The sequence below is a fragment of the Trematomus bernacchii genome, unplaced genomic scaffold (assembly GCF_902827165.1).
Source record: "Trematomus bernacchii unplaced genomic scaffold, fTreBer1.1, whole genome shotgun sequence".
Taxonomy (NCBI): domain Eukaryota; kingdom Metazoa; phylum Chordata; class Actinopteri; order Perciformes; family Nototheniidae; genus Trematomus; species Trematomus bernacchii.
In genome coordinates, this window is record NW_022987771.1 from 3,600,722 (window position 1) to 3,617,452 (window position 16,731).

At 41.3% G+C, this 16,731-nt stretch overlaps 1 protein-coding gene across 1 annotated transcript in view; it reads left to right on the top strand.

Annotated features, from left to right (window-relative positions):
• The window catches only part of LOC117496929 (zinc finger protein 271-like), a gene marked incomplete at its 5' end in the record, with an annotated part of 28,884 nt that extends 14,684 nt beyond the window's left edge, over positions 1-14,200 (top strand). Inside the window, one exon of the mRNA XM_034148782.1 lies at positions 13,039-14,200. Within this exon, the coding sequence (XP_034004673.1) occupies positions 13,039-13,671 (633 nt within the window). The remainder of the gene's footprint in view (positions 1-13,038) is intronic.
• Positions 14,201-16,731: the final 2,531 nt, after the last annotated feature.

A 16,731-nucleotide genomic window follows, 5' to 3' on the forward strand; every position in this document is an offset into this window, starting at 1 on the left:
GCCACTGCCAGGGCATTAATGTTTTATCTAGTTTGTTATTAGGGATGGGCATCGTTAAGGTTTTAACGGTACTCCTACTTTTTTATTGATACCGCTTATCGATCCGGTCCTTTAACGATACTCTTATCAGTTCTTTTGAGAGAAAAAAAAAAGGTAATTAACTAAACAAATTGTAAATAATGTGAATTTACAGAACTGTAAAAAACAAGTATTTACTGCAAAAATACAGTAGTACAGACCAACACAGGTGGGGCATACAGGTATGCTGCAAAAGGCCTAACGGTTCTTCTGGAGTTAGCATTACAGCCTTAGCCTTGTCATTTTTATTTGCCTTAACATTAAGTAACATTAAGTAACCCAAAATGTTAAACAGTAAGAGTAGTAGTCATATTTCGTGAACCCTTTGAAGAGTACTGTCACACCGGTGTGATCATTCTATAATACACCATTTAAGCCCGGGGGAGAAATGCTAACGCTAACGCTACATTAGCATCAGCGATCTTTTCTACTTCATGCTATCTGCACAAATGGTTGACATTAAACATTAAAAAGATCAGGCAGTTCAGAGAGAATCAAAGGAAGGCAGGCAGGCAGCTTTGCATGATATTCTTCTGGACGTGTTTCATTGTGGTGATAGTGAGGGTAGTCAATCCCTTTTTAGGCAAGACAGTAGTGACGGCCCTCTTGGTGACGTGTGTTGTTGTGCGAGACCAGAGATGTAGTTCATTGAGCGTTTCACACAAAAAAATGTGTTACTTCACAGTTTTACGACACATTTTGTTTTTTTGACTTGCAAAATTATCTTTTAAATTGACAAACATCATGTGTAATTCGTGGCACAATTCAAACGGGATCGAAAGATAATCTTTCTCTCTCCATTCACTTCAATACATAATTTTTCCGAAATAAGGTCCCATGGAGGTCCACCGGAAGGGGAGGGACTTCGCCACTCTATTGGCTCTAACAGTTCAAAAGAGGTGTCAATCAACAAAATCGACCAATGGGTTCCAGAGAAACGGCAAATCCATCCAAATGACCGCAAAGGTGTTTATTTTTTTGCTAAACCTCTCTAAAAAGGTCAAATGTCACTTGTTTTGCATCAATCTTGATACAGGGTACTTATGATATGTTATAGTTTGGATTCCTAAAGCTTTTATGGCGCGTTTCCACTACAGCGCGCAGCCCGGTTTAAGAGGGCTGTGACGTCAGCGGCCCGTTTGTGGTTGCGTTTCCACTTGGCCTAGTACCGGCCGGCGGGTCCTAATTCACAGTTTTTCTGGCCTCATAAAATCGTGGGGCCAGGGCCAAAGACAACCGGGCTGAGTTTGTGGCGTCAACGCTCTCGGCTGCTGATTGGTCGGAGAGAATCGTCACAATCTGCGCGCGAGATAATCCATTTTTACAAACAGCATTTTTGTTAACAGAGGAGCTACAACAATGGCAAAGAAAAGCACACCATGGTCGGTCGAGGAAGTGACGACGTCCATTATATTGCAGATGATAAGGTCCAGCGGGTGCTCGACGGGACAAATCGCAATATCAAAGTCTTTCAGGAGGTCTCTACACAGACACTGGACTCTCCAATGGCGTTACTGGAGTCTGCATGGTACGTTTTTGCTAACGCTCTGTTATTTGCTTGAAAGCTTTGTGTCCCTGCTTTGTGTCCCTATCTGTTCTAAAGCTCACTTCTAACAAATAAGTCTATTTTATCCTTACATTTATGTTCGACAACCCATGCTTTTATGGAGCCCCGAAGGCTAGCTAGGCAGATAGCATTAGCGAGAGCTATTGTTTGCTAACACCATATGTGCCATTGTTTACGTTCAGTTTGTCTTTTCTATAGTTGTTGTTGCTATTTATAGTATTGTGCTGCAGTAGTTTGTGGAATTTACAAGTCATATTTCTGTTCTAGATGATTACATTGGGACTAGCGAGGAGGAACAGTTCCGAACAACGTCCTCTGCATCAACAGCACAAACCGAGGAGGAGGATCTGGCCCTGCAGGAACGGCAACTGGCCCAGCAGAATCAATGCCATGTCTTATCTTATTGCTTGTTGATAAATAATTGCACCCACCAGCGATCACACAGAAAGATGGCATCATCTAGGCGTCCCTCTGCAGTCAGAAATATCATAAACACCATCGTCCACAAAGCACTGTACAGGGGTTTATGGATTTAAGAGAATACTTATCACAGTGAAACCTTTATCATCTGTTGCAATTAAAGCAAATAAGAGAATAAATACTTGGTTAAATAATACATTTTAACTCTTTAGCAGGACAACTCTGCATACTGTTTGAAATTGAGTTTGCTAGCTTGAGGTCCTCCTCTAAAACATAACATTACATAATGGTATTAAGAATACATGATAAATACATGTAGTAAAAATTACTCAATTGTAATACCCTCGTTGTGCTAGACTCAAACACATTGCTTATATATTTCAAAGAAAAGAGAACAAAAGAAAACACCTATACAAAGAGAGCGGTGCACAGCGCTTAATATTTACTTGCACTATATTTCTGTTGATCTGGGTTATTGTGTTGCACTGTTGGAGGAGCCTGTGACCTAAGATGTTCATTGTCATAACTACACTAGCTATGTTCGTATGACAAAATAAAAAACCTTGAACCTTGAGGCTGTGTCTTTCAGACAAACCATCATAATCATATTATTTTATGCTGTGGATACTTTAGCCTCCATCCATGTTAACAATTTTTTACACTTGCATTTATGAATATAGTTCTGTTGTGTTTTACACTTTTGTATTTATGTTTATAGTTTGCTTTGATATTTGCTTAATTTATTTTATTATTATTATGGGGGCAGTACTGGTGCTTGAAATCAAATATTTACTAAATAGTCAATTCTGATAAAAAAATGTTGGTTTAAATAATTTGACAAACACATGTATGTGAAAAATAAAATATGTATTTATGTTCAATACAATACAATGAATATTTAGGTATTACATTATACATTCTAGGTATTCAGGTAGCGCATCAGACCCTCTCGTATGTCCCTGCCCTCCTCTGCACCGTGTGCCACTGCTACCCCTGGTAGACGTAGGTTTTCCTCAGGCATCCTGAAGTTCTCCACCCACTGAGTGTGTGTGAAAGATGGAACAATCACATTCCACCACTCGGTAGCTCGGTCGGTAACTTCTGAAATACACAAACAAAAGCATACATATTTTAATACGTAAAAGTGGTAGCTACAATTAATTAAATACTTGAAATACTTTGGTCGTATAGGGAGCGTGAGCCTAAACACATTGCTAGTTAGCGAACGTTAGCTTACCAAGTAGCATTGTAGTTAGTAGTGATTCGAGTCGTCCTGTAGTCTCTGCGGCGTAGGACTGCCCGAACTCTCGCGTCAGCTTCTTCTATACCTCGTCTTGCTATACGTCGCCTCTTTCGAAACAACTCTTGTCTATTTCTTGTGATAATAAACCACACAGCAAAAAACAAGCAAACGATCGCTTTCACATCTTCACATCCTCCATTGTTGTGTCGCATTGAAGATGACGTCACGGCAGTTTTAAGCAGCGTCGCTCCGCCTACACTGCGTTACTATAGATACTACCCCAGTTCCTAAACTGTAATGGAAACGCGCCATAAAGTGAGCTGGTCCTAACGAGGCCAATCGCGGCCCAGCCATACCGAGCGGGGCCGAGCGAGGCCGTGTAGTGGAAACGCGCCATTAGTCTACTATCCCATCATTCAAGGGTGGTTTTCACTAAGTAATAAGTAATGTTTTTCTTTTGGACGGACACTATAATTTACATTTTTTTACTATGTTCTATCTGAATTTACTTTCAAATGAAACAATTCTATATTGATTCTGACTTTTCTACATCCAACTCACAGGTTTATCATTGATTTGAGAAAAAAGATTTAATTTACCCCTTTTAGAAGTGAAGTTATGGTAATTTGTTCTGGGAATGTCATTTTCGAGCCTGAGGCCTGAAAAACAGGCTTGGGGCTTAACAGGTTAACAGCAAAGGGTCCTCCGTTTTGACTGTTTATTTTCCACGGCTCCATTAGCTTTGGTGCATTTGTTCCTATAAGCAACCCGATTTCACAATCCAATTCAGGCAACTTAATTTCTCTTAGATATTTCCATTTATTTATGGTCTCTTGAGTGGGAATGTGCTCTTTTCCAGCAGGAATTTCCTCTTGTGTGTATACTTTAGGCAGCTGATAAAAATAATTGCCTTCGATGCAACTCACTTCAAGACCTTTGACAAAGGAAGTGTCAATCATTTTCTCCTGACCCATTGTTTTTAAGACAATTTTTGTTCTCTTGGCTTTGGCATGCAAATCTTGTTGAAGGGCTTGAGTACAAAAACGTGCAGTGCTTCCCTGATCCATAAATGCGTAAGTCTGCACAGTCTGGTTCGAGTTTGACACATTTATTTGAACTGGGATAATTGGTAGGGTTTGTTGATCACCGGCCCCAGTGTGGTTTCTGCCATTTAAAGAGACTAATGCACTGCTTACAGAAGCTGCTTGGCTGTATTTATCAGAGTTGTCTTTTTGTTCAATCCTTTTCTTGTAGATGTGCAATATTGTTGGATGTTTCATTGAACAAACTAGAGATGATCCGATCACGTGATCGGGGATCGGAGCCGATCACGTGATTTTCAAAAGATCGGAATCGGGAGAAAAAAATCGGGGATCGGGATTTTTTTATATAAAATATTTGTATTTTATTTAATGTTACAAAACAAAAATGACCATGTTCACGTCTTAAAGTCATCCTGAGGCCTTAGTTTTGGTTTAAAATTACACAACATCATGTATGTGTTGCTTCTTTTGGGCTTGTTTTCATAGACCTGGCTGCTTATTTCTCTCAAATCTGGCAACAGAGTGGGCAGGGCGCAGTGTCTAATAGTAGCAGTAAGCTAACAAGAGGCTACGTTCAGCTGGTCACTCGGGAGTCGGGACAGAGAAAATGTCAGGAGTAACTAGGGATGGGTACCGAGCCCCGGTATTAAACGGGCCCCGGGGCTGAATTATTAAAGACCGTGGTACCGTTAAGCTCCGACGTTTTCGGTATTTTTATCGGTACTGGAGACATGTAAAAAATATGTCATATGTATTATGCTACATAAACATTATATTGCTGTTTTAGTTTCGCCAACTCCGTTTCTAACATGCAAAAAGACAAAAAAATGCGTCTGTGATGTATTTTCGATCTCCCTGTCTGTGTGTGCGAGGGGGCGGGGCCGTTTACACACACGCGGCTGCTACATGCATGCAACACACACACAGCGGAGATGGCGGAGAGAACTAAGCGCTCCAAGGTTTGGTTATATTTTACCCGTCTCGATGTGGACAATGCTCGTTGCCAAAAGTGCAATAAACCTTTCGCATGTAAGGGCGGTAACACGAGCAATCTGTCCAAACATTTAGCTAAAGTGCACCACATCCAGACGGAGAAATGCACCGTTTTCAACAGCCTTTCCGTTGCCCCATCCACGAGTAACGTTTCCACGTCAGGTATGTTATGTATGTTAGCAGCAACACACCGAGTTAACTACATTATACAAACATGGGTTAATGATTAGAGGTAACTGAGTTATTTATTTTGTTAACATTTCAGCTACAATGAAACAACCCACCACTCCCACCGTCAGTGGTCCAAGCCAAATACAAGCCCAAACCCCGTTCACGTTAGCACTAGCAGCTAGTGGGAGGATGACTGAGGAGAGTGAATGCTTGCCACTTGGCCGTGACCACGTTCATAGTGAAAGGCCTACACCCCTTTGCAACAGTGGATTCCAAGGGCTTCAGGTAACAGTTTGTCAAAATTGAGTTGTATTAATTATTAGGATAAAGTAGTAGTATAAAAGGATTGTATGTTATTCGCATCACTCTAAACACAATAACTCAATAATAGACTGATTAATTTTCTTTGAACACTTTCTATATGTAATTTCTTCAAAATACAAAGTTGTGCTTTTCTTACACACAGTATAAATAATAGTAGACAAAGAAACATTCCTTCTATGCCTTTAATCCAAAAGCATTTTTACTTCCTTTACTGCAGGGAAATGTGCAAGGCACTCAACCCCAAATATAGCCCTCCTTCCAGGAGTTACCTCAGTGACACATTAATTCCTACTTGGTATGATATAGAAAAGGCCAATGTGATCAGTGAGATAAAGGACGTGCCAAAGCTTGCCATCACATCAGATGGGTGGACCAGTCTCAGCCAGGACCACTACCTCACTGTAACAGTGCACTACACACTCCAGGGCATCTTAAAACAGAAGGTCCTCCACACAAGAGCAGTGTACAAATCACAAACCGGTGAAGTAGTTGCAGAGGAGATCTCTGACATCCTGGAAGACTTTGCGATAGAACCAAGCAAGATAGTAGCTGTGACTGTTGACAATGCTGGTAATATGGATGTTGCCATGAAGAAGCTGCACATCCTAAAAATAGGATGCTTTGTGCATACTTTAAATCTGGCAGCGCAGAAAATCTACTCGGTGGCTGCTATTGATAAATGGGCAGCCAGAATCAGAGCAGTGGTTGTCTGGTTCAAGAGATCCTCGATGTCAGCTACCACCTTGAAGGAAAAGCAGCAGCTCCTTGGTAAGAAACTATTATTTAGAAATTCCCAAATTTAACAATTTAATTCAATTTTCAAGTGTCCAGTACTTACATGTATGTTGTTTTTGTTTCAGGCCTTCCACAACACTCCTTGATCCTGGATGTCAAGACCAGGTGGAATTCCCTCTATTTGATGATAGAGAGATTTATGGAGCAGTTTCCAGCGATCCAGGCTGCAGCTTTGGATCCACGACTGCGAAAGGCTATGACAAAGGACAACCTGGACCGCCTGAAGGATGAGGACTTTCATAAGGCTGAGGAGTTTGTCAAGCTCATGAAGATCCTGTATACATCCACACTGTGTGTGTCTTATGAAAAAGATGCCACCTGTGGACAAATGATACCCATCCTCCAAAAACTGGAGGACCACTTCACTTTGAAACATGAGGACACAACCTTTGTTTCGAGCATCAAAGAGAAGGTATGGGGAAACCTCTCAGGACGATATCAGGGGGAGGATATTCAAGCCTTTCTGCATGAGGCCACAGCAATGGACCCCAGATTTAAAGGAAGGCTGGTGAGTGATGCCACCTGGGACAGGCTAAGGAGGAAGGCAACTGTTGAGGCCAATGTGACAGAAGCAACACCATTGCAGACAGACACAGAGCAGGAGGAGCAGTCTGAAGGAGAGGGAATGGAGGAGACTCCTCCATTGTTTAAACCAAAGTGTGCCTTGGAGGAGCTGTTCTCAGAGGAGGACAGGGAGTTGAGGGTGACCACCCAAAAGAACACCTTGTCCCTCACCCTTAACGAGCGTGTTGACCAAGAGGTTGAGCTCTACAAACACCTGCTTCCAGTACCCATGGCTGAAGATCCTGTGATGTGGTGGTGGGAAAAGAGAGCTACTCTGCCCCTCCTTACACACCTTGCAACAAAATATCTCTGCGTCCAAGCCTCCTCCACCCCTAGCGAGAGAGTATTTTCAACTGCAGGGAACACTATTAGCCAGGAGAGGTCCCGACTTCTGCCAGAGAAGGCAAACATGTTAATCTTCCTCCAGAAGAACTGTTAGGCCTTTTGCAGCATACCTTTATGCCCCACCTGTGTTGCTCTGTACCAGTGCCACTGTATTTCTTCAGTAAATAAAAAGCAATGTTCATTCTGTTTACAGTTCTGTCATCACACTATTTAATATTATTTGTTTAAAACATTGTTGTTTCTTTTGATGTGAAATATTATGTATTTAATTTAAATAAAAAGCAATGCTCATTTTGTTCACAATTTGTTTAATTAATTTACCTCTTTTTTTTTCAAAAGAACCGATAAGAATACCGTTAAAAGACCGGACCGATAAGCGGTATCGATAAAAGTAGTAGTACCGTTAAAACCTTAACGATACCCATCCCTAGGAGTAACAGGAGAACAGCCAGATGCAATGTTTGCAAGGCGGAGGTTCCGCGTGGTGGAAAGAACAGAGCTACGTTCAACACGACCAATCTAATACGCCACCTGAGAAACAAACACCAACAACAACGGCACTGAAACAACCGACACTTTCAGAGACTTTTAAAAGGAAAGAGAAACTGCCCCAGAACAGTGAAAAGGCCAAAAAAATAACAGCCAAGATAGCTGAATTCATCGCGTTGGATGACCAGCCGTTATCTGTTACCTTTTTTTTTCTCTTAATGCATTACATAAAGATCGGATCGGGAAAAATCGGTATCGGCAGATTGTCAAAATCAAATGATCGGAATCGGATCGGGAGCAAAAAAAGGTGATCGGGACATCCCTAGAACAAACTTCACATTTAATTCTTTTCTGACAGTCTTTGCTTAGATGTCCTTTCGTTAGACAGCCAAAGCAAATTCCTTGTGCTTTTAAGCAGTCAATCTTTTCATTGTGAGATTTTTTGTTCATGTTACATGTTTCAGAGGTGTGTTCTCCTGCAAAAAATACACAGCGCTTCTGAACAGTAATGCCTTTATGGTCTGATTTGATGTTTTGGAAAGGTTTTTGCTCCTCACTGACTCTTGGGCACAGTAACACAACTACTTCCCTTATAACCATGAGCAGGCTTATTGCTGGGTGATTTGTACACTTTAATATCCCTTTTTGGCCTGACATCCTGTATGTCTCCAAACATGGGGTCTGATGCAATGCGTTCATGCTTTTCAAGTAAGTTGACCAATATTGGAAACTTTGCTCTTGTCTTATTGTGTTCATATGCAGTTGTTCTCCACTTTTCCCTAAGTTTAAATGGGAGTTTCCTTATCACATATCTCATGTTTGATGTGCTATTCATTTAATCCAAAAACTCAACATCTTCCATTGTGTTGCAACATCCACGAAGAAAGATAGCATAAGAATGCAGTGCTTTTCTATCTTCACTCTTGATGGCATTCCAGTTCAACATTTTGTCCAAACAAGCTGCTGCGAGAGTTGATGTCCATAGTTCTCTTGGAGCAGTCTTTTTGCTTCCAAAAAGCCCTTTTTTTAATCCATGTATTGGCAACTTTTTACCAAGTCTTAAGCTTGGCCTTCTGTATACGGCTCTAGAAAGAACAGCCTGTCTTTGTAATTGTCAGTTTGATCTTCTATTGTATTTTTCGAACATTCTGATGAATGAAAGGTACTGTAATGGATCTCCTTTAACCTGTTAAGCCCCGAGCCTGTTTCCCAGGTCTCAGGCTCGAAAATGACATTCCCAGAACAAATGACCATAACTTCACTTCTAAAAGGGGTAAATTAATCATCTTTTTTCTCAAACAATGATAAACCTGTGAGTTGGATGTAGAAGAGTCAGAATCAATATAGATTATTATTTGAAAGTAAATTCAGATTGAACATACCGCAGTACTTTTCCCACTTTAGTTCCGATATAGTTCCGAAATGTTGCGTTCACACCAAAAAGAGCCGGAACTAAAATGAGTTCATCAGAACCTTTTCTACCCCCTTTTCCGTCCCTGCTAGAGAGCAGGTACTTTCGTGGGAGAAAAAGGTTCCTATGTCTGATTGGCTGGGCGGAATGCAAACCACGGCCCGTAAAACTCCAAAAAAGTGTTGTGAAGCCGCCATTTTATTATCCTCACATTAGCATTATTAGCATTAGCATTAGCCCAGCGCACAAACGCAGAGAGACTAACTTATGGCAACACAAAAGAAAACATGGGAGCGGTGGAGATGAGGAGGTGTCGGCGTTTTGGCGATTTACTCGGAAGGCTTCAGTAGAAGCTGCTTGGGAGTCCCAGCAGCTTCTACTGAAGCCAGTCCCCAACTCCGGGGACTTCCGGCCGGGGACTTCGGGTGGCAGTATACGCCGTGAAGTTGTTTGCGGCCTGCCAGTAAACCCAAAGCAGAAGAAGTGACGTCAGCGGCTTCATTTGCCTAATCCTTCCCCCAGGAACTTATTCCGGTGTGAACGCGATCTGTACTTATTTCATGAGAACTAAAGAGTTCTCATGAACCTTTGTGGGAAAAGTACTGCGGTGTGAATGCGCCTATAGTAAAAAAAAAAAAAAAAAAATGTAAATGATAGTGTCCGTCCAAAAAAATAATATTACTTAATGTTACTTAAACCACCCTTGAATGATGGGATCGGAGACTAAAAGCTTTAGGAATCCAAACTATAACAAATAAGTACCCTGTATCAAGATTGATGCAAAACAAGTGACATTTTACCTTTTTAGAGAGGTTTAGAGAAAAGAAACCCACTTCTGGGGTCATTTGGGTGGATTTTCCATATCTCCGGCCCCCCTTGGTCGATTTTGATGATTGACACCTCTTTTTAACCGTTAGAGCCAATAGAATTGAGGGGAAGTTCCTAAAATCCATCTAAACATTACTCATTGGGGAATGAGTGATGCGTAGCCAGAATGCCCAAAACCGGAAGCTGTCATACGCTCTCGTAGCAGCTAATATGAAAACTCCGTTATTGACATAAATATGGTGATGGATTATCAGTAATCATTTCAAAGTGACACAGACACATTGGATTAACCTTCAGCAGCGTTTTTATCATTGTAATGCCATTGAACACAACTTTTGATCAGAAACAGCAAAAGGTAAGTCATATTTCCCGTGTTTGCTCCGTAAAGCTACGTGGTGTGATGTCTGGGTTTGCTTCCCCGAGCGCTCAGTGTTGATACTTATATTTCTAGAATCTGTGGAATCTCAGCTTGCTAGCTGATATCTTGTTTGTCCAGATCCGATAAGTAATAAGGGTATTTTACCGTGAGTTCTGTGCTAAGTGCGTCAGCATCTTTTCGCTCAGGGCTAATTCAGAGGCTTTGTTATTACCCTTGTGTTTCGTTTAGCTAAAAATGGTTAATATTGTCTGATAGCTGAGTTTCTTCCCGTTAAGTGGGTATGACACATTCATAGTGTGTTAAAGGTCCCATGTCATGGCCATTTCTACTGATCATAATTCCATTGTTGAGGTCTACTAGAATAGATTTACATTGTGCAATTTTCCAAACTCACATTGGTCTCTCATACAGCATCTCTGTATAGTATGTGTATTCACTCTCTGTCCTACACGGCTTGTTGGAGCTCCTGCCCCCCCCCTCCTTGTGAGCCCACTGTGCTCTGATTGGTCAGCTCGCCCACTCTGTTCTATTGAGTTCACCACCGTTACAGCAGAACATCAGTGATTATGTGTTACAATGGCGTTTGTAGAAAAAAAAATGACACCAGTAATGACAAACAGATGAGAATGCTGCGTGGGGTCTGGGTGCCGTGTTGGCAGGACGTTGCGAGGCTCGCTGCTGCTCACACACAGACTCACAGCCTCGCCGCGTCCCGCCGTCTCAGGCTGAGAAATCCGCGGAGCTGCAGCTGAGAAAAGATTGAGTGTGTGTGTGTGTGAGGAAGTCCGCGGATTGGTCAATTTGGACCAAACCGCGGACTTACCGTAACGGCTCCGTGGGACGTAACGGCTCCGGATTGGTCCATTTCGGTCGTTGTTACGTCACTTGGTACCAGGAAGAAAAAGAGAAATCTCCAACGAGGCGTTCTGGGGCAGCATAGACAGGCCTTTTCTGTGTTAGAGTTTTACTCGCTACAGGGTTTACTTTGAGGGTTTGTGACTGCAGACCCTTTACATGCATAACAAGCTACATAACACACACGGGTAATAACCAGAAAAGCATGACATAACATTTAAAGGTCCCGGACCTTTAAATGTTAAGAAGCCCTCAGACGCTGTTTCTTGCAAGATGTTGCGTTTTGCCCCCGCGGAAATGTTATTACAGTATCATTACTTTTACATAAGGAGGTGCTGTACATTTTTCTGTTAATACTTGCGTACTTTTACTTAAAGTGGACCTATCATGCTATATTTGAATAATATAGTGTAGGACCATACCTATATAAGGCATATTTATACTTTTTCTTTTTCAAAATACCAAACAGATCATGCATTTTAGCCATGCCTCATTTTGCTCAATTTGACATTTTTTAACTCTGGATTTGCAAGGGCAGATTCAGTGAGAACAGCACCATCTACTGGCCTGGCATATGTACTACAGCGTCTCCAGCGCTTTCGAACGGCAATGGCCGTGGCTGTCTCCTCCTGATTGGTGGAGTTGGCCCAATAGCCATAGCGCCACTGTCCTGACGTCAGGACAGTGTTCAAATGTGGATCAGTTTTTATCAGATCCGTTGCAGCCCCTTTTTTAGAGATTTGGGTATGGAGGAAAATAGAGAGGGTTGTGTTTTCTGACACTTGGTGAGTTCCCTGGAACACCGGGGACACATATTCATGTATAAAAGACGTACAAAAGTGCATTTTGCACTTGCAAAGTATAAAAACAAAGGCATTAATTAGGGCTGCAAAATGTCTCCCATTGTAATGGTGATTAGATTTTTAAATGCTAACACTTAACAGTTATTTCTGACTGTGTTTCCTGTTACCTGCAGATGTCCAGCTGCTGATGGTGGTTAAAGAAGAGGTTCTCCCTGACCAGCAGGAGTGGAGCACCAGTCTGGACCAGGAGGACCCAGAGCCCCCCCCACACATTAAGCAGGAACAGGAGGAACTCGGGATCAGTCAGGAGGGAGAGCAGCTTCAGGAGCTGGAGGAGGCTGATATCACTAAGTCCACTTTCACTCCTGACCCTGTGAAGAGTGAAGATGATGAAGAGAAATCTCAGTCCTCACAGCGTCATCAAAGACAAACTGAACACATGGAAACAGAAGCTGATGGAGATGACTGTCGAGGACCAGAACCAGCCAGTAACTCAGATCCAGAGAGCAGTTTACAACCAAAGACTGAGGATGACACTGGAGACTCTTCTGAACCTGACACTGAAGACAGTGCTGATTGGAAGGAGACCAGAGAACCTGCGTCAGGCTCAAAATCACTGAAAAATAGACAAGAATCTGTCAGTGATTCAAGCCGTAGTGCTGTAAAGAAACAATTTGGCTGCTCCGTGTGTACGAAATCTTTTAAATATAGAAGCATTATTCAGCGACACATGAGAATCCACACAGGAGAGAAACCCTTTAGATGCTCAGTTTGTACCAAATCTTTTGCATTGAGTCAAAGTTTAAAAAAACACACGAGAATCCACACAGGAGAGAAACCATACGGATGCGCAGTCTGTAACAAATATTTTTCACAGATTGGAGGTTTAAAGGAACACACGAAAATCCACACAGGAGAGAAACCCTTTAGCTGCTCATTTTGTACCAAATCTTTTGCATTTAGTGCCAGTTTTAAAAAACACATGAAAATCCACACAAGAGAGAAACCATACAGATGCTCAGTCTGTAAGAAACCTTTTTCACAGAGTGGAGGTTTAAAGGAACACATGAGAATCCACACAGTAGAGAAACCATACAGCTGCTCAGTCTGCAAGAAAGCTTTTTCACAGAGTAGAGGTTTAAAGACACACATGAGAGTCCACACTGGAGAGGAAATATACAGCTGCAATGTTTGTGACAAAAGATTTCAATGGCATGGTTATTTGAAAAGACACAAGTGTGTTGGTCGTCAGTTCTCACAGCTTAATGAAATTCAAACTAAGGATAACAGAGAGGCAGAGCCTGCAATCAGCAGCTCAGTTGAACACATGGAAAAAGAAGCTGATGGAGAGGACAATGAATAAGTCTTATGACAGCTCACACATGAGAAAAATCTGTCTGACTGAATTAACATTGTCGCACAACATTCATATAAGACTTAAGTGAACTCTTAATCAACATAAGTGGACAATATGTTTAATGTTTTTGTCATACTGATTTTCTGAGTTATACGTTCACCACTGACTGTTGATGAACCATTTTATTTTGGATTGAGGGCTCCAAGTTTCCATATAGAGATATACGATGATTTGATGTATTGTTCTTTATTTCTAAATGTTTTGTATCATTGCTATCCTGTTAATGAGCCCTGTTTTACATAAATGTACCTGTTATCTGATTGTTTATTGTTTTTGCTTCTGTGACTGTAAGGGAAGTAGGGCTGCACGATATATCATGTCGTGACGATAATCGCGTTATGCGCATGCGCGATATTCAAATCGCAGGATGATTTTTTTTTAGGATGTGCGATAATAAGTAGGCAAATGAACTCAAACACGTCATGTTACAATTATTTTGCTGCTTGCTACAAAAGGAAAACTCACGCGGCTCTCATGTCAGGGGTACTTAAGTGAGTGACATGCAGGCTCTGCATGCACAGCAAACCACCAATCACAATCATTCTTGATCAGATCACAGCAGGATAACCGAGCTAGCTCAGCTTGTTGCTCTGATAACTAAAGATCCAGAAGTCTGACTAAAATCCTTCATCCGGTTGAATATCGTTAAAAAAAAAACAATTGTATAGCATTAAAGTTCAAGAAAGGATGGTTTGCAGACAAAAAAAACTGTCTTTTCTTCAATTCCTGTATTTTTTCATATCACAATATATATCGCAGGGAGAAAAAATATCGCAATGTCAGTTTTTTCCAATATCGTGCAGCCCTAAAGGGAATACATTTACCTATTTTGGATCCTGATTACCTAAAACCGTTACATGTTATACGTTACTCCCTAAGCCTGTTTTCACCCACCTGCAACTGCTAATAATCACAAATGTTCATGTCTTTGACCCCTTGACTCGACTATTTCTTGTTTAATAATCATTACATCTCCTCAGGTCCAAGTTTCCGTGTCCTGCCTTTCACCTGCTGATCACCCACTGCTCATTTAAGGTGGACTGACCTTTACAATGGACCAGCTAGTCTTAGTGTCTTAATGCAAACGTTTTGTGAAGTGATGCTAGACCAAAAACGTGCTGTTGGGTTGTGTGCTCTCTGCAGGACGGTGTCTGTACTCAAAGATGGTTTATGAAATGAGAGCTTCACTCTGTTTTTGTTGTCCAAACGACGCCAACAGAGCGATACATCTTTCCAGCAGATGGCATAAATGTTACATCATCCAGTTCAACTGTCATCCACATATTAATGATTAAAAACAGCAATGTGTGTATGGCTAGTAATTGACTATTTCAACAGAATGTGAAGAGGTTACAGTCTTGAGGCCATGTCCAATATGTTTATGTTTTGTTTGATTAAATCTACTGAAATGAGCATTCAATGACTAAATTATTCTTAATTACTATCATTACATCATGGGTTTGCATTGCAATATTAGAACGCATAAAACCCAACTTTATTTCTTCTAAGTTGCGGGTGTTCATTGTTTAGAAGTCCGCTGTGCTTCATCCAAGCTTCCACTGTGTGCTCCGATAATGCTGAAAGTGTTGTAAGCTTTACCTGCTCCAGTAGCAAAAGTGTAATTCACTGGACAGAGAAGAGATAGTGGATGGATCCAGAGGAGAACCAGAAGATAGTCCGTATAGAGCAGGGGTTTTCAAAGTGTGGGAAGGTGAGCCTCCCCTCAGAGAACATAAGAACAGCCGCGCCCCCCCCTCCCAATTATTATTGCTATTATTATTATTGTTGTTGTGGCTATAATGCAGGGGTATTATTATCCAGTGGAATGCCCTTACCTACTGGCCTAGTTAAATCAAAGTGGTTACTTTTTTTTGGCTGGGCAGTGTAGTTTTACACACCGTCTTATATGACTTTCTCAGGACTTAAAAAGAAAAATATATATTTACACACGTAAGGTCATCATCTTAACAGTTTGTTATGCTCATCAAGTCATCCGTGAGCAGAGCTTCAAGTTGGCATGCCTATAACAGGGTTCGTACGGGTGCTGGAAATCCTTGAAAATGCTTGAAATTTCATGTGGTGTTTTCAAGGTTTGAAAAGTGCTTGGATTTTGGATAAAGTGCTTGAATTTTGGTTAAAGTGCTTGAAATTGCACTTGTTTTACTTTTATAATAAATTGCTGTCTGACTGAATAGTTCGCTTTTTTCGATAAAAAGGAGAAAGAAGTCAGCGAGCTTAATTACTTTTCATAAAAAGACAGCTCCACTCCTTTTATACATATTTTGATATTTGAATCCTTCTTTTTTTCAGTTGCAGATTTTCCGTTTTCAGATTCCAAACAATTATTTTTTCAGTTTCAAATCTTGTTTTTTCAGGTTTCACCGTTTTTTTTCGCTTTCAAACTTTTGGCCCTGATGTTGCTTGGGGGGGGCGGGGCTTACCAAAGAGTAGTTTTGCATCCTGAGTGACAGCCCTCCCTCTGTCATGTTGCCTTCATGGATGTAAGGTAGCGCGAGAAATATAACTCAACACTTTCTATACACAATACTCCCGTGATTGGTGGGAAACCAAACTGATACCAGCGTCAAAGTTCCGTTAAGCGAGCTGTTGAGCATCGTAGTTCAGAATCAGATCAGAATCAGAAAACCTTTATTAGTCCCACAGAGGGGACATGTACGTTGTTACAGCAGGAAAGAGCCACTAACAGCTTAAAGGTAGGGTAGGTAAGTTTGAGAAACCGGCTCGAGATACACTTTTTGTTATATTCCATGGAATGCTCTTAACATCCCGATAGCAATGTGCTTTGACAAAAAATCCATAAAAAAATGTCATCTGTGGAAGCCGTAATACTGTAAAAAGCACGACCAATCATTTTAGCCGGCCCGGCTAAAATAACTGGATGGCCTACCTGCCTCTCAGCCTTCCATCTGTGCATAGACTTATCTCGTGCCCCACGAGATAAAAACCTTTAAAGGTGGGGTAGGTAATTTTGGAGAAACCAGCTCG